Source organism: Sceloporus undulatus, unplaced genomic scaffold (assembly GCF_019175285.1).
Source record: "Sceloporus undulatus isolate JIND9_A2432 ecotype Alabama unplaced genomic scaffold, SceUnd_v1.1 scaffold_15, whole genome shotgun sequence".
Taxonomy (NCBI): Eukaryota; Metazoa; Chordata; class Lepidosauria; order Squamata; family Phrynosomatidae; genus Sceloporus; species Sceloporus undulatus.
In genome coordinates, this window is record NW_024802937.1 from 87,781 (window position 1) to 113,111 (window position 25,331).

Consider the following 25,331-nt stretch of genomic DNA (forward strand, 5'->3'; position numbering starts at 1 on the left):
ATAATAATAATAATAATAATAATAATAATAATAATAATAATAATAATAATATGTCTTAATATATGGATGACAATGACTCTACGGAAGTATTTTCACTATCTTTTCAGTCAGGGTCTCTTGCCACAAAAGAGAATGTTATCTCCTGAACTCAAACCATAACAGTAGATCAATGTCTGGCTATTTGCAGGTAGCTAAAAATTTTAAAAGGTGTGTTTTCACAATTTTAATCTCAGTAAGTAGGGTTAGTGAAGTTATTTCAGAGAAATGTTTTAGTCAGTCTGTGGCCAAAATCCTCTGTGCCTTATTGGTTAGGAACAATAACAAGACACACACAAATAAATCTTAGGTCACCTAAAGCAGTCTTTGCTACCACTAAATTATTCCAAATGCATTATTCCAATTTCCCCATAGTACACTTGCATAGTATACTTAGACTAGCCTTTGGACACTGTATTTCACTCTTAAATTCCTTAGCATTTGTCTTTCTTTCCATTCCCTGTGTTTGGTAATAGGAAGGGTGCTTGTGTTAAACCTATTTTGCATTCCTGCTGTTAATCTGCATAACTGTAGCTTGCAGCTGTCCTCATTGTGGATTATTAGATCATAAATTACACCAAATTAAGTACCTTTGGAAATATTCCTATTGTAGTGGATCCCAGTAACTGATTTATCACATTTTCCCCCTCTACAACTTATCCAATTAGTATAAGAGTGCAATTCAAAACTATTAAACCCAATGGGAGCTTTTCCGCTGACTAAATGGGATGTTGATTGCACCCTGCATTAGCAGCAATTTTGTAGCTTTGCATTTAGGCCTAATTTGTGACAAAGCATTCTCCTGTAGATGTTAGTAAGTTGAGACTGAAGCATTTTTATTTCTTTGATTGCCTTTGAAGATAATAACCTAAACCAAGTATTGTGCTACATTTTAAAAACAACTTTCTATATTCTTAATTTAAATAGACTATAATCTGCTTCATGGAATTTCTAAAACCATTTACATGTGTAAACAACTGATGGTTCTATCCTGCCCACAAAGGACTATTGCACCACAGGAATGACTGACAAGCCAAGCCATGAAGTGCAGGGTCAGCTTTGTGCGTTTCTTGATATAGGTTGAGTATCCTGCTCAAAATTATTATGGACCATTGTTTTATAAACTAAGATGTGGCTTTTGATTTCATGAAGGATTATGTCAGCCAATTATCACTTTCATCATAAAAGACAGTATATTTTGTTAACTACGTTGATGCTAATAAGTATATTGATGATTTACAAAATGCTTTTATATCTCCTTCATAAAATTTGCTTTAAACAAATCTGTTTAGCCACCTCAACCACAAATGAGCAGAAATGTTGGATAACTTTCTGAGTTTTTTTCTTACAGCCATTTATTTTGTTTCCATTAAAAGGGTAAGAACAGGATTTTCACATTTTCAGAAAATGATGTGAAAATGAAACTTTAAAGTTCTGAAGAGAAAAAAATCATGGGGAAAGGTGAGAGTGGAAGGTCTTTTCTATGAAAGACTTTGTTCATTAGGATACTGATGTGAAAAATCTGAAATATACAACAGCAAAGTTGAAACACAATCTCCCTTGAGTCTACAACAACCCTGTGCTGACAAAAAAGAAAACTTCCTGGCATAAGAAGATAAAAGGAATGGAAGGCAATTGCAAGCTTTCACCATTTCTGTGATTCTTGACATGGTAGCTTTGCTCTGGCAAAGTCTTATAAAAATATTTCAAACCCACAGTTTAACAGAAAGCAGATCATTGCATTTCTACCAAAACAAAGAAGGTAGAAATACACACACACATATAAAACCTGTAATGAAAACTAGCAGAGAACAAGGTAAACTCCTGATAAGGTGTTCCTCATTAGTGAGATTAATAAATGTCCAGTGATTATATTCTTAAGGATAATAAAGAGATAGTTAAGCAACCCTTATCCATGACTGTTGCTACTCCAAAAGTTTTCTCAAAAGTCACTATATGAAACACCTTGTTCTGGAACCAAATGACAGCCTCCATTGTTCTGTACTTACATATATTTACTTGAGAAATTCATCACAATCAAGACTACACAATTGCATCTTTAGGGTGAAATTCTCTGAAAATAACTTGTTTGACTTTCAGATCAAGCATAAAACACTGAAAACAGCTATAAATGATCACGTCTCAAGTAAGCACAGTCTGGTTCACAAGTCAGTTAAGCCAAAAAACTGGCTGTAGTTAAATATACCTGATTCAGAGTATGTACAGTGGGCCCTTAGTATCCACTGGGGATTAGTTCCAGGACCCACTGTGGATACCAAAACCTGTGGATGCTCAAGTCCCATTAAATACATTGGCATAGTGAAATGGTTTCCCTTATATAAAACAGCAAAATCAAGGTTTACTTTTTAGAATTAATATATATTAATTCAAGTCATGGATGGTTGAATCTGTAGATAAAAAATCCGTGGATATGGACAGCTGACTGCATGTACATAAATTGGACTTATTTTCATACAGTCAGCCGCAGGATATGGAAGCTTTAATTTAATCAGAATTTCCCTGAAAATAATTTGAATACACTGTCTTAGATAATTATTGCAGCATAACTGATTTTTAGGCTGTGTGCCATTTTGATATACTTAAAAACACTTTAACTTATCTTGAGAAGACTTTTAACTAAAACCAGTTGCTCTTGCATACTTAGTGCCCTTGCATAGGTGTCTCTCATAGGACACCATCAGTTTCTGCTCTCTCATGCGAGAGATCTAATTACTATTTTCATGTAGTGATTACTTTGACTGGGATAGCTGAGTCCACTGTAATGTGTCATATTTTCTCTAATACATTTCTTTTCAGTATGTATTAGTCAACAGTAAAGGCAGCCAGCTTGTGACAAGTGTATTATAATTAATAATAATTAATAATAATTAATAATTTGTTTTATTTATATACCGCTATTCCAAAGATCATAGCGGTGAACAGCAAGTAAGCTAATTTGCCCCCAACAGTCTGGGTACTCATTTTAGCGACCTCGGAAGGATGCAAGCCTGTCGAGCTTGGGCCCTTTTGCTGGTCTTGAACTCGCAACCTTGTGGTTTCGAGTGAATGGCTGCAGTACAGGCATTTACCCACTGCGCCACCAGGGCTCCAGTGTTTTGGTTAGCATCTTTAAAGATCACTATTGAGGACAACATGAGATTGCCATCTGCCATTATGTTTTGGTTAGCATCTTTAAAGATCATAATATTGCAATATTTAATCCTGGAGATGGTTCTTGTACCTGTAACAGTTGCGGAGAAAATGAAATCTCAGGAAAGTGTTGTTTTTCATGCAATCAGGAAACTAGTAACACCTGCTGAAATTCCCTCCTCTTCCACAACCATGAAAGGTGCCATATTTAGCTAACCAAGATTTGAAGAGCCAAGAAAACATTGCAGTGAGATTGACTGACAATTTATTTTGAATTCAAAACACAGGTCTGACACAGACCAGATAATGTCCAAACTGAGTTTCCCCTTTTCCTTTCTGCCCCCTCTTTCCCCACTCGCAATGCCAGTGCTTTGAAATATATTAAAGGATTCTTTAAACTCTATGTTTTTCTCCAACATCGATATCAATCTATCTAACCCAAGAAAGAAGGTGTCGCCTCATTGGTAATCAAGGTATTATCTTAGGAAGTAAACAAAGTCATAAAACAGCAAACCTCCCCAGCTATTGCCCATCTGTCCCCGTTTTGCCTTCCACTCAGATTATACCCCCTCCTTTCCAATTTGTCTCAAACCTATTCCCCCTCCAAAATCCCTTCCAACCATGTTTATTTCAACAACAGTATCAGTATGACATTTTATCATCTGTCTTGAACTAATTCCATTTCTAAAGTCCAGCTCAGCAAGAAAATTTGATACAGCCTTCATACTGAACATCACATCCTCTTTCTTTTAACAGCATCCATATATTCAAAAGTTAAAAAAAAATTAAGGTTTTTAATAAGGATAACTGAAATTGCTAAAATAGTGCAAACCACTGGGAATTAAATTTTGAAAAGGAAATTAAAAGAATGATAGCAGTGATGCCTTACAGGCTGAGTGGCTGGGTTTAAAAGACTAAATTAGAGAGCTAGAAATGCAACAGTCATCAGCTTAATAGTATAATCCTGACTTCAAGAGAGAGCTCAGGCTTGATCTGTTCTAGAACCCGTTTGTTTGTCTTTTTAGCCATCCATGGCATCCTCAGCACTCTTCTCTAGCACACATCTCAACTGAAATGATTTTCTTTTTATTCTCTTTTTTCACTGTCCAGATCTCACATCCATACACAGTGCTGGGGAATACCATGGCTTGGATGATTCTAACTGTAGTGTTCAGTTGTACAGTGGGACTTTGGTATCTATGGACTTGCCATCCGCGGATTTGAATATCCACAGATGGCAATCTCATGTTGTCCTCAATAGTGATGCATGCAAGTAGCCACGCCACCATGAGGGACAGCCCCATTGTCCCCATTGTTGGTGCATGCACAGAGCTGTGCCGCCATTAGGGACAACGGGACTTCACCTGAAGTTCTGTTGTCAATAATGGTGGTACAGCTAAATGCACGCACTGCCATTGGGAACAAAGGAACTTGAACGTTTGCCAGATTTTGATATCCATGGGGGGGGGGGGGGGGGGACTGTCCAGAACAAATCCCCCTGAAGATACTGAGGGCCCACTGTGTATCTTTGCTCTTTAATATCCTGTCTAGTTCTTTCATCACTGCATATCTCATTCCTAGTCTTCTCTTTCTCAAAAGAGGATGACTAACAACTTAAATAAAAACCAATGTAACACACAACTGATTTATAATTAAAAATCATAGTTACACAATTAAACATTCAGCAAGGATAAGCTGCTAAACATGAGAATTAGTTGATTCTTTCATGAAAGTATCCAGAAATAAATGCATTTCAGACTGGTACCTAAACTGTAAGAGTGAAAGATATACCCATATCTCCAGCAGAAGGGAGTTAAAAAACAAGAATGCCATATTATTATTATTATTATTATTATTGTTGTTGTTGTTATTATTATTATTATTATTATTATTATCCTTTATTAAATAAAGGATCATCATCATCATCATCATCATCATCATCATCATCACAGAGAAAGCCTTGGCACCAGTGGTTGCTCTGTGGGCAATCCTCATCAATAGCATCACAAGCACACACACCCACCCCACCCTGATGGTCTTAAATTCTGGGTTGTTGGTACATGGAAAGGCAATATTTCAAATACCTGAAGAAGGGTTAAACCTATAGGTGTAAGATATCAATCCCAAATAGCTGCAGTTTCTTTACTGAAGAAATGAAAATGGAAATATTGCTTACATTTTCTTCTGTTTTCCTCAGAGATACCTACTCTCTTTCTGAATGAATCCTTTTCATTATGTAAAGATCAAGAGGCATACATTTCATTGTTTGCTGTTGCCTTGTGCCTTCAAGTGTTTTCTCACTTATGGTGACCCTAAGGCCATGGGGTTTTCTTTGCAGAACTTGTTCAGAGGGAGTTTGCCTTTGCCTTCCTTTGAGGCTATAAGACTATGACTTGCTCAAGGTCACTCAGCAGGTTTCACTGCTCTTACTGTCACTGATTTGTACTGACCTTAAAGGACAGTTTTCTAGAATTAATGCTCTCATCTAATATTGTATGAACAAAGTACAGTTGGAAAAATAGTTTTTTTCCTTGTGGTTCTATAAAAGTGCATGAAGTTGTTCAACTGTAATTTATAACCATATCTATAAACCACTTAAGGACTGTTGATAGCAGGCCTTTACTTCCCTATAGACATCCTCCAAACCTCAAACAATTACCTACGGGAGATTGAAGTGTTCTGCAATTGGTTGGTTGTTTTTTTAATATTCCCATCCTTAATGTCTAATTTATGTCCACTGATCCTCTGGCACAGAGACTGACCTGTTTGCCCCATGTAGAGTGCTGAAAGGCATTGCTGATATAGGGCCCGAACAGACAGGCCAAAAGGACTAGAGTGCAGCTTTGGCGCAACTTCTGCCCTCTTAGGACACATGTATCATTTAAAGAGCATACATCCAAAGAGACCTGAAGCAGCTTTATTTTGGCCTGTCTGTATGGGCCCATAGTATGGAATAAATCACATTGGAGAATGACCAAGTGAAAGTTTCTTTAATATTGTGGGTGATGTTGTTAGGTCTTGGAAATCTCATTCATCTGTGCTCCAACAACTGGTAGAATAGACCTTCTTCCCATGCAGTTGCCTAATAAAGTAAAGGGAAAGTTATGATTGTGGCAATACTGTCGCAATCATGACTAAATAGCAATAATTAATGCAGAACAGTAACCAAGATTTACTAACTCACAACTTTCCATATTCATGATCACTACCTAGTCATGACTGTGATACTATTGCCAAGATCGTAACTCCCTCCACAGTTAAGAAAAATGTAGGACCTTAAATGTCCTACATTTTGGGCTGAGTTTTGTCCTGCAGTTTTCTTACAGTTTTGGTCTCGAATTTGTCCTACATTTTGTCCCTGGTAATAGTGGACAATTATGGCAACCCTATGACCACCTCCCAATTACCAGGCGTCAGTTGCATGGGGAGAAGGAGGTTCATTCTGCTGGCAGTTGGAGCACAGGTGGAAGATGTTTCTATTAGGCTGCCAGGGGAGGGGGGGGGGGCTCGTCAGACAAAGAGATATTACTTAGTTAAGCATATTTGACCAAGTGGCTGATGCAGAATACTGGCCACAAAGTACTGTTATGAATTTAAAATGCTCAGAAGTACAAAACCACTTATTTTTTATTCATTTTTGACAGCTATGGAGAACAAGAATTTCTTTTAATATTAATCTTACTTTTTGCTACACAGCTTCTAAGTAACAAAAGCTTTTGTATTTCTGACAATCTTGTATCTTTCATATATCTCAGTGAATTTCTGAATATGAATATGACTGGCAGTTTAATGGTCTTCACTGGTAGCCATATACTATTCTAATTTATTTTGCTCTTTCTCCCTTTACTAAGTTGGGACTCTTAACCTGTCACAGCCACATATGCCAAATTAAAGAAGCATGGTAGCATGTCTTTAGTTAAGATGAGTTGTAGGAGTGAAAAGGGTTCTATCACCATTAGCCTCAGAAATCTATCACATATAAAAATGGACACTTGTTGAGATAACAATCTAAAACCTGGCATCTATTATCTATATAGTGATTCTACAAGTGTGCCAAGTTTTAAACCAATCTAATAAAAATTGCCACAAGTACAGGTGGCTGAAAACTGACATTTACCCATTTTACTTTAATTATTGTTCCGGCATATAGTGGCCACAATCTAATTGTTAGTCTCAACTAGAATATGTAATAAAAACCAGTTTACTCAGAGCTTCTGGTAGTTTCTAATTCGCTCACAAGCCTGTAGATGCAGGGTTAATGCTTTCACCTGCAGTGCTACAGTTTAGCTTGGTGTAGGCACAGCCAGGTGTTGCAGCTGGGGCCATAAATGATGGTCACGAGGGAAAATGCTCATAGACAAAGTACTGGAAAGTTGTGAAATTAAGGTCCTGTCATTCATCAACTTGAAGATATGAAACATATAAGCATTGCAATACTTGGTGTGAGTGAACTAAAATGAACAGGAGTGTGTCAAAGAGCTAAAGTGGACAAGAAAGAGATGAAAGAATCAAAGGCGTGGTACAGAGCGCCAGGAACCGGCGGCTGGGAGCTGCCTCTCTTTGCTGCATAGCCATACCTCAGCAAACAGATTGTGTGGCACAGCTACGCAAAAAAAGGACCGCTAAAATTTGCGCTGCCATAGATGGCAGTGGTGCGTGTGGCTCCATCTGGAGGCCGCACAGCAGTGACGGCATCGCTACGTATGCCGTCTATTCAGCGCCGTGCAGTGAGGACGCCCTCGTCACATGCGAGGGGTGAGGTGAATGTGGGCGGGGTGCCCCTCGCACATGACGAAGGCGTCCTTCAGGGCCTATTTGTACCGGGCCAAAGATTCATTTGAAGAAGAACAATTTGAATATGAATCCACAATTTTAGAAAGTAAAGTTGAAGCTGCACTTAGAGCACTTGGGAGAAATAAATCACCAGAAACAGATGGCATACCAATAGAGTTGTTTCATGTTTCGAGAGACAGAATTCACTCAGGTTCTAAATAAAATTTGCTAAAAAGTAGGAAAAATAAAACAATGGCCCACAGAATGGGAACACTAAAAATACAATACAATCCACAAGAAAGGGGATATTCATGCTTGCAGTAACCACTGGAGCACTGCATTAATCTCTCATGCAAGCAAAGTGATGCTCAAACCTTTATAACATATTTTTTTTTATCATATATGGAGCAAGAAATTCCAGGTGCCCAAGCTGGTTTTAGAAAATCAAGAGGCACTAGGGATCATACTGCAAACATACATTGTATAAGGGTGCACCAAAGAATTTCAGAAGAAAAATAGCTTGTTCTTTATAGATTATAGCAAAGACTTTGATTATGTAGATCATGAAAAACTATGAATCACTCTTAAAGAAATGAATGTGCAGCAACATTTGACTGTCCTTATACGTAACCTGTACTCAGGACAGGAAGCTTCCATTAGGACAGAATATTGACAAACAGAATGGTCTCCAGTTGGCAGGGAGGTCAGGCAGGGCTACATTTTATCACTTTATCTGTTTATCACCCTATCTATGGTTGTGCCATAACATTTGATTGTTCTGATACATAGCTTGTACACTGTTGTACGCCGCTTTGATTGCCTGGCAAAAAGCGGGATAGAAATAAAAATTTTATTTATTTATTTATTTACATGAAATTGGATTATATTTGGTGGAAGGAGGTGTGAAAATTGGAGGAAGTATCATCAACAATTTAAGATATGCATATGATAGGATACTATTAGCAGAAAATAGCAAAATCTTGTTACGACTATTGAAATAAATCAAGAGAGAAATTGCAAAGGCAGGTTTATGAAAACAAAAGTTATTAATAAAATAATGACCACAGATGATTTGCATAAAAGTAGATGATGAAGACACTGAGATAATGAAAGATTTCCCATACTTTGGCTAAGTCATTAATCAGAATGGAGACTTCAGTCAAGAAATCAGAATAAGATTAGGATTTGGAAGGGTAATTATGACAGAACGAGACAAGATCCTCATATGTAAAGATATATCATTAAATAGTAAGATTGTCCATGCCATTATATTTCCAATTTCTATGTATTACTGTGACAGCTGGACAGAGAGGAGAGCTGTTAAGAAGAAAATTAACTCATTGGAAATGTGATGCTGGAGAAGTGTTCTGTGGATACTGTGGATTAGTGAAACAACAAATAAATGGGCCCTAGAGAAAACTAAAGGATGAACTCTACCTTAAATTGAGACTATCGTACTTTGGACACATCATTAAAAGAAAGGAATAACTAGAAATGACAATAATGCTTGGTAAGGTAGAAGGCAGTAGGAAAAGAGAAAGACTGCATTCCAGATAGACTCAATCAAGGAAATCATGGATCTCATGCAGTAAAATACTATTTGTTCAGTTTCTTAATACAAACTTACTCCTAAAATAGTGTTGTTCACCAATATAAGGAAGAAAATTTAACTCAGTGGTATGGCTATTAATAGTCCTCCTTCTGTATCATTGAATTGATTGTGTTCTGTGCTGTCACTGAAGCTGCAGCTAGTGAGAACATTAGATTCACAGTGCAACAACTTAATCCACCAGCTCTCTTATGACATAATGGTGACTGTAAGAGGGGGAAAATATCTTGCTGTAGGCTGTATTACAGCCATGGTTTCTTTCATTTGACTTTAACCTAAGGTGGAATTGGTTTAGTTAGTGTCAATTTATCTTTATATTGCCTGATGTGCTATAATCAAATCTAATGTTTCAGTGTTCATCTGAAAAGGGGCAAGCAGATTAAAGTCATTACCTAGTATGACTTACCATAGAGAGAGATGATTTCTTTCCTTCTTTTTCTTTTTTTCTTTCTAAGCAGTGACTAAATGATGTAAGTGCTATGATTGCCTACAATGCAATAAGAAATCACCTGGTCCAGAAATTCCATTTATCATTTAAGTTAATATTATTATTCTGGATGGATTCCAACCTAATATCTGTGATGGTAGAGCAGCACTATAGTAGTTTCTCTGGGTGGATGATTTTTCCATTACAAAACAAAACAAACAAAAACACTACCCTTTAAAGCGGGTTGGATACGTTTAAATCAAAGCAATTTAATTCAGTGATTAAATGTGTTTTGAATCACCAGATTTAAATTAAATAAAGTTTTCCCACATCATACTTCACATCTTTCCTGAATATGCTTCAAATCTGATCACTAACATACATCAGTTTGCAACTGAATGGAGCAGTTTATAACAGCCTCAGTTCTGTAACACTTTAGATACTTAGATATTTCTTCAAAATATTCCCTAATAGGGTTTCTCTCTTACACCTAAGTGAAGCCACTACAGTATCTCCCTTGAAGCAAAATATGAGGGAACCTTACATCTGCCTCTCCTATAGTGTTCATCTGCCTTAACTAACTCCTTTGCCTTACCTAGCCCAGCTCCACTCCATATAAGCACAGTATCAGTCAGCTTATAGCTTTGGCTAGCATGTACTTTTAGGCTGCTGAAACAGAAAGTCCAGAATTTAAGCAAGAACTGGTAAATATTCGACAGTGCTGTCATAAGATTAGAGTTAAATGGACTGTGTTATTTGGTTGTAGGTAATTCAAGGTGTGCATGATGAAACCATTAATTTAATTTTATGAGACTTTATTTATTTTAAAATGTATAGTATATATGTATCCTCATTCAATCTGCTACATGGTTGAAGTACAATGAATAAAAGCACTTAACGCTTTCAATGAATAAAAATAACCTTTTCCCCACAGACAACTAAAACAACCAGAGCAGCTATGCCTAATTTTAAAGACTGATGACGAAGCAAAATAATACAATCTTAGCTGCCCATCAGAAATTCAGGAGCCAGCCTGGCTTCAATTAGCAAGAACATCCACAACCAGGGAGCTGCTGCTTAGAAAGACCAGCCAACCAATCTAGCCTTGAAGGATCCTGAGACATCACATCCACAAGACAAACTGAAGATCTTACATTTGGGGCAAGTTCACATAAACGGAGACAGACTTTCTGGTATCCTGGCTCTGATTTGTTTAGAATTTTGCATGTTAAAACCAGTATTGCCAAAAATAACTGTTGGTTAATACAGCTGGACACATTTTTAGAAGAGAGCGGATATGGCATAGTGGTTTGAGTGTTGGACTATGATTCTGGAAACCAGGGTTCAAATCTCTATTCATTCATGGAATCCTATACTGGGTAACTTTAGACAAGTCACACTCTCTAAACCTCAGAAAGAGACAAAGGCAACCCCCTCCCCCCAAAAAATACCCCAAATCTACCCAAGAAAACCCCAAGGCAGGTTCACCTTAGGGGCACCATAATTCGGAAACATCTTGAAGGCACACGACAACAACAGCAACAAGAATTTGTGGAATCTGACCACTCTTCATTTTAGGAATCCTGCACACTAGTCTTAAGCAAAATATGAATTTATCTCAATGCCAGAAAAATAATTACTCCACACTGGGGGACAAAAAACTAAGAGTTGTACAGCAATGATAAGAAATGCAAATTTGCTGTAAGGTGAACTTACCTTTGTTAAGGACAAATTCCCACACACATTTAAAAATGTTTTCACTGCTGATGTACATATTACTCAGTTCTAATAGTCTCTACTCTCTACCCATAGAAATCAGGAAGCAATGTGGACATATGTTGTTAAAAGTAATATTATCTTTAATTTAGCACACATCTGTGCTGAAGAAGATTGTTTCAGAGTACTAAGCAATTAAACCTTAATTACAGAAGCAATGAAGCATTCTCCTTTGCAAGTACACACAGCAATGAAAGAAAGGTAGCCTTTGTGAAATTTCAGTGATCCTGACATTCTTTCATACAACTACAAGAGATATTAATAATTTCATGCACTGTGGTTATATCATCTAGATTAGACTGATATATCTGAGTAGATTACCGCACTACACTCTATAGCACTGCTATTCCATTTTTACTGCTCTGGCTGCCTCCTGTTGCATTCTGAGGCTTGTAGTTCAGTAAGCCTAAGAGCCCTCTGGCTGAAAATTCTAAATGCCCCTCCATAAACTGCAAATCCCAGAATGCAACAGAGGCAGCCAAAGCAGTTAAAGTGGAATAGTAGCACTATAAGAATGTAGTACAGTAATCTCTTACATCATGGCAAATATACCATATTCAATTGACTACCACATCCACATATATGAGCTATACTACATACTTCCATATCTGAAAATGATCACTATGTATTCATCTAAAAGTGGTGTATATGTAGTGCATTTATGGGAAAAACCCCACTGTTCTTTATACTTTTTCCACTTGTTTTATATCATGTGTAATAATAAGTTGTGAATGAGCATATATGTGCAATTACCATACATAATCATCTATCAGTCTGCCATGCCAACAGTGAAAATGTGGTGATTTCCGAAAAGGTGTATGGCTGTTGTGAAAATCCTTTCAAACTTCATACATAAATATTCAAGGAAACATTTAACTAAGGTTTTTAATTTTAAATAGTGCTTTTTAAAAAAATTAAGAGAAATTTGAGAGCAACTTGAGTATTGCTGGTGTTCCCTGCAGAATTGCCCACTCCCCATGTGTTCTCTTCTACATGCAAACAGTTCTTCTTTAGATCTTGAATCAGGGTATCTATGGGCTCATACAGACAGGCCAAAATAAAGCTGCTACAGGTCACTTTGGAAGTATGCTGTTTAAATGATGCATGCATCCTAAGAGGCCAGAAGCTGTGCCAAAGCTGTCATCCAGCCCTTGGGACTGGGGCATGGCTTTGGTGTGGCTTCTGGCCTCTTAGGATGCATACATCATTTAAACAGCATACCTCCAAAGTGACCCAAAGCAGCTTTATTTTGGCCTGTCTCTATGGGCCCTATATGTCACATACATTTCCCAATGTGTGAAAGTGCTGCTGGAAAGAAAAGGAGACAGACATTACCTGTAGCCAAAGCCTATTGCCTTGAACCGTTCTGCCATTGGCAGTGCACTGGAAGGTAGCAAACTGGCCAGCATTGACTTCTACACTCTGGACACGCAGAAAATGGGGTGTGCTGGCTGTTGAAATAAAAAACAGGGAAGGGAGAGACAAGTATGTTATTAGCACAATGACACTTTGTATCTCATATTTTTAAACAACTGCTGTTTTAAATATACAAACTGTTACTTAATTTTAACAGAAGCAAGAATATATTGTTGAAAGCCAAGCAAAACAAATATATGTGAAATTTATTTTAAAATATGTGATTCCAATTGTGCTGAATATCATAAGGATGTTTAGCACTATTGTTTGCCTTCAAATCATACTGGATATATGGCAACCCTAAAGAGAACATATCACAAGGTTTTCTTGGAAGAATTTGTTCATAGCGGATTTGCCTTTAACTTCCTCTGAGATTGAGTCTCCCAGTAGACTTTCATGGTCAAGTGTGGATCCAAACCTTTGTCTCCCAGTGTCCTAGTCCAACACTTAAACCACCATACCATGCTGGCTCTGTTTGACATTACTACTGTATTTTTAAAATACAAATACAGGACATAACATGAGAGAATGTTAGCTTATTTTCCTATTAAGGAAATAATCTTGGTTTACTAACGTTTTTGTAAAACACTTTGATATTTATAAAATTTAAACTAAAATCTACGTGATATTTTCAACAAAACCACAGAAGGTATTTGTATTAGTTACTAGACAAGATGTGTAGAAACTTATCAAGATATTTTTAAACCAGACAGTTTATGTGTTATAAATGTGATCTAAAAAAACAAAATAACTGATGGTAAACTACAGTTGTAACATAATAGTCACCCCTCCGTTTTTGCAGACTTGGGATCCGTGTCCCTTGTTTATGCATGAATGGAAAATGGAGGGGGACAAAATGGGGTGTGCGCTGTCATTAAAGCCAATGGGGCTTGAATATTGATGGGTTTTTGTTTTTGCAGGGCAGTCCGGAATAGATCCTCCACGAAAACAGAGGAGTGACTGTATTTTAAACAGTAAAAGATGTGACACTGCTGAACAGATTAAGAGACTCTCTGAAGATCCTCTACTGTAAGATCAATTAGAGGATCAACAGAAATTGAGAGACCAATACTCTCAGTTTAATGCAAATTTATTTAACAGACTTGGGCAGTGTAATATCATTGACACTGTTTTTCTTTCCAAAATATTACAGTAGTTAAAACTGAATTTAAACCTTGTGCTAATGGGGAAAAACCCCAACAACAGATACTAGAGAAGGAGACTGCTACACAAACAGAACTCCCTTTCTCCTCAGTATCTGCTCTAATTGTTCTTAACTAAAACAGACTTTTGAGGGGTACCTGCATGCAGTCTGTTGTGTGTGTGGGTATGACATTTGTCAACTTATGGAGAACCCATGAATTTCATAGCTTTTTCTTAGAAGCAATATTCAAGATAGTTTTAGCCATTCCTTCCTCTGAAATATAGCCAACAGTACCTGTTATTCATTAGTGGTCTCCCAAGTACTAACTCGGATTGACCCTGTTCAGCTTCCAATATCAAATGGGATTTGGTGCCTTTAGGGTGGGGGTACTGTGTACTAATGTAGGCTGTGCAGGTAAAATGCTTCCTCTGAGATCTATTTATCTCTACAAGTGCAGGGACCACTTCAATTCTGGCCATTATATAATTTGCACAGCATCTTAGCCTCAAGAGTGCTATACTTCTGAGAGCTGGACAAGCCTTTTGGGGAGCTGGGTATGAATGTTCTGGGAGATCAGAAAGATATCAGTGATTAATTTATTTCCTCAATCTCACAAAATAATTTCAAAATGTAATGTTCAATCACTTACTGCATGGATGTCCTAAAACTTTCACATCATCAATAGCCAGGTATCCTTGGTGACCAGATGTGATTACTTCAAAAACTACCTGAAACACAAAAAGGGCAATATATCGATCAGTGCAATCAATGGTATGGTTGGTAGGATTGTACAGTATTCTTCAAATTCCTTAGCTGTTTTCCCAAGCAAAACAACCAACCAGAATAATCAACATTAAACACTCATTCTTTTGCAAGCCAAATAGTAAAGTGAAGAAGTCTTTCACAGGATATCCTTAGTCCAAAACACACAATCCAGTTTGAGACTACTTTCACTGCCCTGGCTCAGTGCTAAGGAATCCTGGGAATTGTAATTTATTGTGGCACCAGAGCTCTCTGACAGAGAAGGGTAAATGTCTTACAAAGCTACCATTCCCAGACATGCCTAGCATTGAGCTGCGGCAGTCAAACTGGATTATTTCTGCAGTGTGTTTTGGACCCCTATCTCTCCTGAAAGAACTCATCAGAGCCAGTTCTGTCAGCTTTCACAGCAAAACAGGCAATACTTCCCTGTAGCGATTTTGTGACAGGAGAAACTCTTTTATAGGATCTATACATATTAGGAAGTTACACAAAAATGTTTTTAATATAAATATACACCTAATGGTGACAAAAAGAATAAAACGTATTGTTATAAGAAGGAAGTATACTGACGTTTTCGTTTCCTGATATGGTAACAATGGCAAGATGACGAATTACGGTGACACCTTTTGAATGGACTGCATCTTCTCTCTCTCTCTCCCCTCCCCTCTCCCTCTATAGAAGTGATTGTGTAATAATTATTCAAGTATTAAAAAGTAGGTGAATTCTTTATTTTTGCAGGATCTATTTCAAATCATTGTAACTGTGATTAACCTCTTAAATACATATGTAACGTTCAAGTTCAGAGGTTTTGTTGTATGTCTAATTGTATAAACAGAGGCACTGACAATGCAAGGAGGGAGTGGAATTCAGTAGAGAAAATTAGAAGTGATGGACATTACCATTCCACTGTTTTGTTTTACAGGAGATAAGCATACGGATTTTGAAACAGCAGCTCCCCCCCCAATACATTCTAAGTCCCTAGCATGCTTCAGAGCTATTGTCTAGGAATAAAAGGAAAATCCCTAGAGTACTGTAGTGTGGAACTGCACATTTCCATCCAGCTTCCAGTAATAGCTGAGAAATGATCTGAGATTATTGGCATAAATGCATAAACAGCAGTCTGTGCAGAATAACTAGAATGTAATGATGTCAAATGGCTAAGCTGCTGGTAGCCTTAACACAAAAACAGAAGGTATTTTATAGCTCGTTAAGTTATGGTGGTGGGGGGATCAGTAAGTTAAGTTTAATACCACAACCTGATGGGGTTTTAGCACGAAAGGATTCAGATGTCTTCCAGCTACTCAGTCTTTCTGTTCACACATTCAGTGCTACTACCAAGGCTGGTCCTTAAGCCACAGGTTGGATCTTGTAGTGTAGCTACAGAAGTTACCCTTACACCCTTTTCATTTTCATGTGATCCAGATGCATTCTGTGAAATGAAGATGGTGGGTGTGATGTGGAACAGGACCTTTGCTCCAAATCCAGCTAATTCTCCAACCTTCAAAGCTGTTTTTTAAAAAGGAGGAAGAGGAAGAAAAGAAAGCATCTGGTATCTGCTGCCATCACTGCTCCCATTACTGGTGGCTTAGCAAGGGGAGATGGAAGGGAAGAACCAGGTGGTATCTGTATAAAATGTATTGAAAAGAACAGGAAGCCTCTTGCTAGACCCCAACTTGATGCCTGCCTGGGAGGTTCCTTTTTGTTTCTTTTGAAAGAAAGAAAAACCCCACTTGTTTCCCTCTCTCTCCTTTTTACTTACCGACATATTAAATACATATGTAAGGTTCAGGTTCAGAACTGCCAACTCCCTTCCATGGAGAAAACAGGATATAAGTCTAATAAAGAAATTAGGAAATAAATCTGTCCTTTTTTAACCCACTTTAAAAAAGAGATAGACAGCATATGTGGGTCAACCACAGCATCTTGCCTGGACATCTTGTGCTAATACTGGATCAAATGTTCTCTGCAGTGCATTAAAAGGAGCAGATCTAAAACTGGGGTTTTCCCCCTTGCTAGTTTAATAGTTTGTTGCTAGTATTTTCTTTTTTATTTTATTGTAGTAGTTTAATATTATTTTAGTGTATTATTTTTTATCTTTTTAATTATACTGTTTTTAATGTTGTAAGCTGCCCTGAGTCCCTATCTTGGAAGAAAATATACTATATACAGACTACTCCATGGCCAAGAGGGTAAAAACAAATGACTGAACTGATCAACAACAAAATCTGGAACTATTAAGTGCATCATCATGCCCCCCCCCCCCAAAAGGAGAACAGATTATGTGAAACAAGACAAGATTGCTTTTCACACATCTGAATTGCATTTTTCACTATTCATCATTTGCGTCTCCATTTGACAGGACTCAAGTCAGCTTACAGTAAAACTGAATTAAAATAAACACAATTAAAACATAAAGCATAAAAAATTAACACAACCACTAAAACTGTTTCTGTAAAATAAAACACAACACACGTACAGATAAAAAAACCATCCTTACTGAGGCCAGTTGCAAAAGTTCTGCCCAAACAGAAAAGCAATTGCTGCCTGATGGAAAGATAACGGGGAGGGAGAGAGCCCCTTGTCTCCCCAAAAATATACCTCTAAGAGGAACAGAAGGGTTTCCCCTGAAGATCCTGATGTCTGGGCATATTTATGCCAGAGAATATGGTCTTTCATATTGTTTGGGCCCCTGGTTTAATTACTGCAAAAATTACACATGAACCTGCCTTTGTAAACAATCCATATAGGGCAGAAAAATTGTCAAATGATACGGGTGAATACAATAACATTACAATAGTGCTTTGCCATCTATGTTGGCTCTCAGTTCATTTCCAGCTCAAGTGCTGGTGTCAGTCTTTAAATCCCTACTTGACCTGGGACTAAGTTATTCATATACTACCAAGACCTAAAAATGCATTCAGAAACCCACCTCAAGATGCACCATCACATGGGCTGTCATGTTTTCAGTATAGAGTCTCATGTTTGGATTGATCTTCCCAGTGATCAGTCTGGCACCTACATTGTCCCATTCTCACAGGTTTGTAATGCTTTTTTAAAGTACAGATTTTGGAATTCCAGATAAGGGAGACTCAACCTACTCTCAGTGAAGAATTGTCCATTTAGCTAACTAGCCTAATATTTTCCACCTCTCTTTCTAATAGTAAAGACTAGTTCACTCAGGCAAAATATAGACTACATGTGAGGTCAGCAGTCTGGTTTTAATTACCACATTCTGAAACCTCCACAGAAACATATCCATGCTACAGCAGTATTTCCAGTACAAACTGTTGTCAAAGGTGAATCACACATAACAGAATTTATGAGGAACTGTTGATGAAATGCTCTATTATATCAGGTTAGTAATTAACGTATTATGTAAAGGCCACAGTTTGTAGTGCTTCAAAATCCTATGAAATTTATTTGACTAGGGGTGTTAGTAGACCAAAAGAAATAAGTATGTACACTGGAGGACACAATATTTTTCAGCTCTGAAAAATAACAACTGGCCTTCAGTCTCTGTGACCTGGGATATCAATCAGCCAAGCTAGTTCAAGATGTTATGCTCCACCTTCCACAGGCTGTGATATAGATGTATAGGCTGACTGGCTGAGTTTAAAACTTTTTTTAAAGCATCAATACAAAACCAGTGCTCGGTGTGCTACGTTAACTAGAGAGTACGTATCTTGTGAGTGAGTATCAGTCTTAAGTAAGATAATAAAAAGGTGGGAGGAAATCGTATAATGTTATGTAGCTTGTGTAAAAATAATGTCCACCTTTTCTTTCATTTTCCACATGATTAGTTGCCAGCTTTGAAAAATGTTAAAATGTTCACTCTAAGCTGTCAACTTCGCATTTCATCACAGCTGGCACAACATCTTGAATGCAACACATGAAGCACATTAGTCAAAATAACATTCTTGCACTGCAAGCTGTACCAAAGATGATAGTCTTTTGATTCCTTAGAAATTATTTTGCTGCCTTATCAGTCTGGAAACAACTGGTTAAAAACACAGATTTCATTTGTTCATGAAAAGCCGTGCTGGATGTCTGCCTGAGAGATGTTTTACATCAGACTATCCCTCAGATGTCTGCCAAACAGGAAATAGGGAAGTGGTTTAACATTGCACTGTCCCTGATCCTCCCTGCTTCAGTGAAGAGCAAAATTAGCTTTTCATTCTTGCCATTTCCCCCTTCTCTATGAGAACAAAGGCTGAGGGGGTTGCTTGCCACCCTAAATGCTTACTGCTGAAAATGTGCTGGGAGAGATAACTTGTCAGCTCTGTGGAACAAAGGGAATAAATAGATTTGCTTTCAATACATGACCTCACTTAGTAAACTCCTGCCTTTGTTTTTATGAAGCAATTACAATTCCTGTTGTCCAAAGGTGAATTGTACCTAATCACGCACTTTAATTCATAAAATATAGTTGAAACACAGAAAGTATTCACCAATATCGATACGGTTAGTTAATGCAATTATGTGAATCAAGTAGGAAAATAATCCCATTAAAAAAAACCCAAACAAACGATAATTCTCTGCCATCCTAGGTACATCTTCCTGTCTCTCTCCTCTGCCCAGCAGTTCTGCATGACTAAATTTCTGCATATATCCCACTTTCAGATTTGCACTTATGCTCATAAAGAAGAATTTATGAGGTTAATATGTCAACTTAAGCACCTACATGAAAATGATTTACGGTCAACAAGATTGAAAATTGGGATCACATAATAATGAAGTTGTTTGTTGTGGGTTATAACTGGGTTATTTTTCAAGGCCCAGGATCTTGAAACTATTTATTCCACAAGGGCTTTTCCTGCTCCACAGTAAATCTCTCACCAGTTGGAGTCAATATTCTGCTCTATTTTTATTCACAGAATCTATGTCAGTATTTTTGTACTGGTGACTAAATCTCATTGATATGGCTTGACTCAAGTTTCTGTTTATGTCTGTTGGCTATATACCTATACCTAATTCACTATTTTAGAACATGAGCACGTTATAAATGCCTCTTTTCTGACTTCATTACAGTATATAGTATATGTTCAGGGAATATACTGTATAAGAGTCGCAGGGGGGCAATGGGGATGTACTTATGGGCTGCAACCCCATGTGAGAGTGCCAAAATACCTTGCTTTCCCCTTCAAAATGGGTGAGATTTCTGGTTGATTTTAGTTTTAAAAACTGCCATTTTTTAAAAAAGGCCTGAGGGAATCAGCGGGCTTTCCTTGAACTGGTGGGAAGCTTCAGAGGCCAGAAAAGTTACATTCAGGCCCACAGATACCTTCCCCACCACTGTTCAAATAGAGACATTAAAAGTATCCAACTTTAATTATGAGCCTGAACAGATAGGCCAAAATAAAACTGCTTTGGGTCACTATGGAGGTATGCTGTTTAAATGACTTGCACATCTTAAGAGGCCAGAAGTTGCACCAGAGCTGGGCTCCAGTTCTTAGGACTGGAGCATGGCTTTGGTGTGGCTTCTGGCCTCTTAGGATGCATGCATAATTTAAACAGCATACCTCCAAAGTGACCCGAAGCAGCTTTATTTTGGCCTGTCTGTTCGGGCCCTATATTGTAATCATTTCAATTTATAATTGAAATATGGGGTGCCCCTGGGGGCCTCAGAACTAACTGGGAGGGGGTGCTCTTGAATCCCTATTTTGAAAAGTACAAAGTACAAATCCTAGTATTTCATAGGATGGAGTCATGACAGGTTTTCTGTTTTATGAATTTGTAATAAAATGTCCTGAATCCCTATTTTGGAAAGGTATGGTGGGGGTGGTGAAGATGATGATGATTTTCGATAGTAAATGGCTGCTGCATTCACTGATTTTTGGCCTGAAACAGACAGGCAGATGGAGGGTGGCTTCTGGATGCCCCGGAGGCATGGTGTTTAGATGACACACACCCCTGGAGCACCCGGAAGCCTCCCCAGGCCACATAAGGTGGCCCAAAACCGGCTCCCAAAGAAGTGGATCTTTCTGCTCCTTGATGCCCTCCATTTGGGCCCATAGCAGGAGACGCCCTCAGGCCCACGGTGTCTGTTCGCTGCAGCCCTGGGGTGATCAGGCCAGGAGTGCCTTCTGGCTGCTCATGGATGCCCATCTGCTTCACTCTTTTATTTGCATTTCAGGTTTATATACTTGTAAGAGATGTTAATGGAACATAGTGTGTATTTCATTGTACGTGGAAATGTATAGTCTCAGTACAAGGGTTTTGAACCAAAATGCTAATGTATATCCAAGTGGAGTTGAACTATTGAACGAAGGGATTTATGTAAAAGTGAATTTATCATTCAGCATCTGATGAGGGGATCCACTCTAGCTTTGGGACCGACAAATAGCTTTAGGTCAAGGAATATATCCAGTAACCTGACAGACTGAATGAAGGTGATAAGAATAAACGTGAAAAAGCTGGAGCTCCTGAAGTATCTCATTTATAGAAAAACCCACTAGTCTTAAGGATTAAAGTTGATTAGTTCTAAAAAGTTGATTAGTGTGAAAAAGAAACATACAGGAGCCAACATCCTAAGCATATTTGCTAGGCAGTATATCTCACTTTGGCTGCTGCCATATTGCACAATTAATGAAGTTTGACATCACTTTAACTGTCACGGCTCCATCCTATGGAATCCTGGAATTTGTGCTTTGTTGTGACACCAGAGCTCTCTGACAGAGAAGGCTAAATATTTCACAAAACTACAAACTCCAAAATTCCATAGCATTGAGCCATAGAGTTAATGCTGCGTCAAACTGGATTAGTTCTGCAGTATAGATGCAACCTAAACTTAGGAAGATTTATTTGCAACTAAATATGCTGAAGACTGTATTATACAAAACTTAACCAAATAAAATGAATCTGGAATTACATGTTATCCTATCCTTGGCACTCAGCTGGACCAAATTACGAAATTGTTACAGATCCTTCCCACTGAAAAACTTATGAAATGTCAGTCTAAAACAGGGCCAGTGAAAGTGTGACCTACAGGGCCAGTGAGCCCCCCCCCCCGCCCAAGTTAGTTCTGACACCCCACTTTTTTGTGAAAATATTCTTTCAGTTTGTTGTCTTAAAATGCTCTGCTCAACACCTACTGAACTTTCAGTTTACTTCTAGATTTCTCCTGAGCCTAAAACAGCCCTAGGAAGCCAAGAAAAGGCATTTTTCGTTATTGAAAATCAGGAGAAACTTACTGTTTTTTGTTTTTTTTTAAATAAAATGTTAGGGTTAGATACATGGGAGATGGGAATATGACAGGTGAGCACAGTTCTCCAAGGTTTTGCAGGGCCCCAATTGGTCCTGCAATCCTGGTAGCTACCAATCCCAATTTAAAAGAAAAAGCCAAACAGCATGTGATATCTTTTAATATGGTTTCTGGCTTAGCTTTTCAGATTATAAAGCCACTAAATAAGAATTTAGTTACGCATAAGTAACTTTGTAGCAGGGAAACCATGCATTGTTCCCTCACTAGAAGGGGAAGCGTTTATTTATTTCTCTGCTCTTCAAAAGCTTGCTTTCTCTCCACCTAAGCTAAAAAATAATGGTTTTCGAAGACAGAGCACATGCATTATTTCAAAGCAATGTAGGTTTGTTTGTGTGGGGGTATAGAATGCAAGACGTCAAGCAGAAATAACTCAGTGGGGTACTAAGCAATCTGTGGAGCTGTGCAACTGATTCTGTTGCAGGAACAGAAATTTATTTTTTTAGACTTTTTAAAGACTGGTTTCACACCATAAAATAATCTTTTGAAACCAAAACAGTAACAGTAAGGGACAGACAGCTATTCTAAAGAAACAGGTAGAGTAGCCGATGTCCTATTTTCTGAAGGACAATAATCTATTTCCAAGTATCCACTATTTGAAGGCCTATCCAGTTCAAGCCTGGTTTAAAGATAAACCGTCATGAAAATGGAAAACAGAGTAGCCTACAGACCAACCATCAACACTATGAAACTTACAAATAGACTAAGCAGCACACTGGTTGATCTTCTCTATTATATTAAGATTTATAGATTTTCTATTTAAATTAAATTAAATATGTTATTTGAACATGTGAATATATATATATGCAAACGTTATGCAAATCTTCACCCTCTTTCATGATGATACATGGCAGTTGGACACTCTAAAAACATGGTTCCCCTGTTAGAGGCATGAAGTTACTTATGCAGAACATAACTCGAAAAACCCACAAAAAACTATGGATGCTGGGCATTAAAGCCTTCCTGATGGTAGGTTTTGCATATAAAATAGTAACTGTAAGACCCACACAGCAACTGTACAAGAGTGCCCAGCACAGATGTGAGATGCTGGTGTTAGCAGTCACACTGAGCACTCCTGTTTTGCTAACTATGTCTCTATATCAGACATATCAGACAACTGGGGGCAAGGAAGGGGGCCACACAGGGCTCCAAGGGGACTTTGCTCCCTGGTGAAACAACCCCTTGAATGCATTTTTTTCCAAGCATTTTCTCCATGTTTTTGGCCTTCTCTAGTTATGAGAGGCCTTTTTACTAACAGCATGAGACCTAGAAACTGTCTTCCAGGTCACCGGTTAGGAAAAAGTCCGTTCCCGAATTTAAAGGAGCCCCCCCCCCGGGGAGGACTAAAACTTGGGGAAGCTGTCACCATATCATGTAGGGCATATTCGGAAACACTGGGGTAAAATTAATCCTCCCCCCCCCCCTCCAGTTTGCTCCCTGGAGTGTCAGAAAACTGTTCTGGGGTGCACTCTGCACTTTCACCACTCATGCTACACATTAGGATGCTGAGTTGTCTGCTGCCACTGTACAGTCTCATCTAGATGGATGTGCAGTGGTGTCTATCTACAAACTATGGCTTCTTGCAGTCTGCTACTAATGCCAATAGAGATGCTACTATTTCTTTCTATCAATAGGGCCAGAATTGGTCAGTATTCTGATCACCTAGGATAAGGAGCAGATCTTCCTTTTCACACATGGCTGATTTGTAGCAACATTTTCTAGCTTTTATAAATTTATATACTCTTTTAATCTATATCTAGATAGGGTCCTTATCAAACATATCTGACAAGACTAATTGGCTACATTGGTCTTGGAACATCCACTTTAATACAGTGTGCCTGGCCATACGCAGGCACCTTTTATGTGCCTTTCAGCTAATGTTGAAAGCCGTGCGACGGAATAGCATGGCATGTGTGCCTGTGGCATGTGCACCACGCCGTGCCACATGCACAAGCCCCATTATTTTTAATGGGGCTCAAACATAAGCGCAGAACTGAATGCAGCACTCCATATGGGTCCTGTCCAGCACAGAATATAGTGGGACTATTACTTCCCTTTACTGGGAAACTATTTTTCTATTAATGCAGAGTAAAACAGCATTCACTTTCTTTGCTGCAGCATCATACTGTTGAGTCATGTTCGATTTATGATAAAAAATAATTCCAAGGTCCTTTTTGCATGTAGTATTCTTGAACGATGCATCCCCCATCCTATACCTGTATGTTTGGTTTTTGTGACTTGAATGTAGAATTATACCTAATTATATAGTGTTGCCCTTGTCCTTTCTTCTACACCTTCATCAGCTTTACCTTTATCTTGGCCAGAATTTCCAGACACTTATGTTCAAGAAGATCTTAAAAGGATGCTAAACTTATGCTGTTTTTTTTAATTTGTTATGCTTTTATTCTTCTCCTGCAAATTGAGCCATAGGACAATACATTAACATCAATATAATAAACTAATGCAGAAAAGCAAATGAACCAAGTAGATAATTGTTATAAATAGAGAGAGCTAAAAAAAATTACTTCATTCAGTGAAGGCAACGATAAATACAAAATGTTTGTTTAGCATGCTCCATACAAGTAAACAAAGAATAGAACAAAACAAAAATACCTGATAGAAATTTGGCCAAAAGGTGCTGATTGCCAATTCTACCCTGTTCCAGGTTCCTATTGGAGCCCCAGACATATTCCATACTGGGCTACCAAGTGGACCATTGTTGACTTTCACATAAACATTTAGTACACCAGGATTGGACCCACTCTTGCTGGAAACATAAAAGTTAAAATCGATGCAGTGAGTATCGTTTTCTTTAAGGTGCGGTAGCAAAAGATGAGCTCTTTGTCCAATCCTTCCAGAGGTGTTCACAAGCATGAAAGACCCTGCAGGGGAAAAAAAGAAAGTATAAGAGAAAAAGTTCAGCCAGTGGGCTTCAAACACATACAGGACTACAACTCCTACAATCATTCACTGCTAGCTA

At 38.1% G+C, this 25,331-nt stretch overlaps 1 protein-coding gene across 1 annotated transcript in view; it reads right to left on the reverse strand.

The window, feature by feature from the left end:
- The window catches only part of LOC121917345 (receptor-type tyrosine-protein phosphatase mu-like), a 260,440-nt gene that overhangs the window by 26,293 nt on the left and 208,816 nt on the right, over positions 1 to 25,331 (reverse strand). Inside the window, exons 3-5 of the mRNA XM_042443250.1 lie at positions 24,965 to 25,233; positions 14,981 to 15,059; positions 13,107 to 13,222 (exon numbers count right to left, since the gene is read on the reverse strand). Of these exons, the coding sequence (XP_042299184.1) occupies positions 13,107 to 13,222; positions 14,981 to 15,059; positions 24,965 to 25,233 (464 nt within the window). The remainder of the gene's footprint in view (positions 1 to 13,106; positions 13,223 to 14,980; positions 15,060 to 24,964; positions 25,234 to 25,331) is intronic.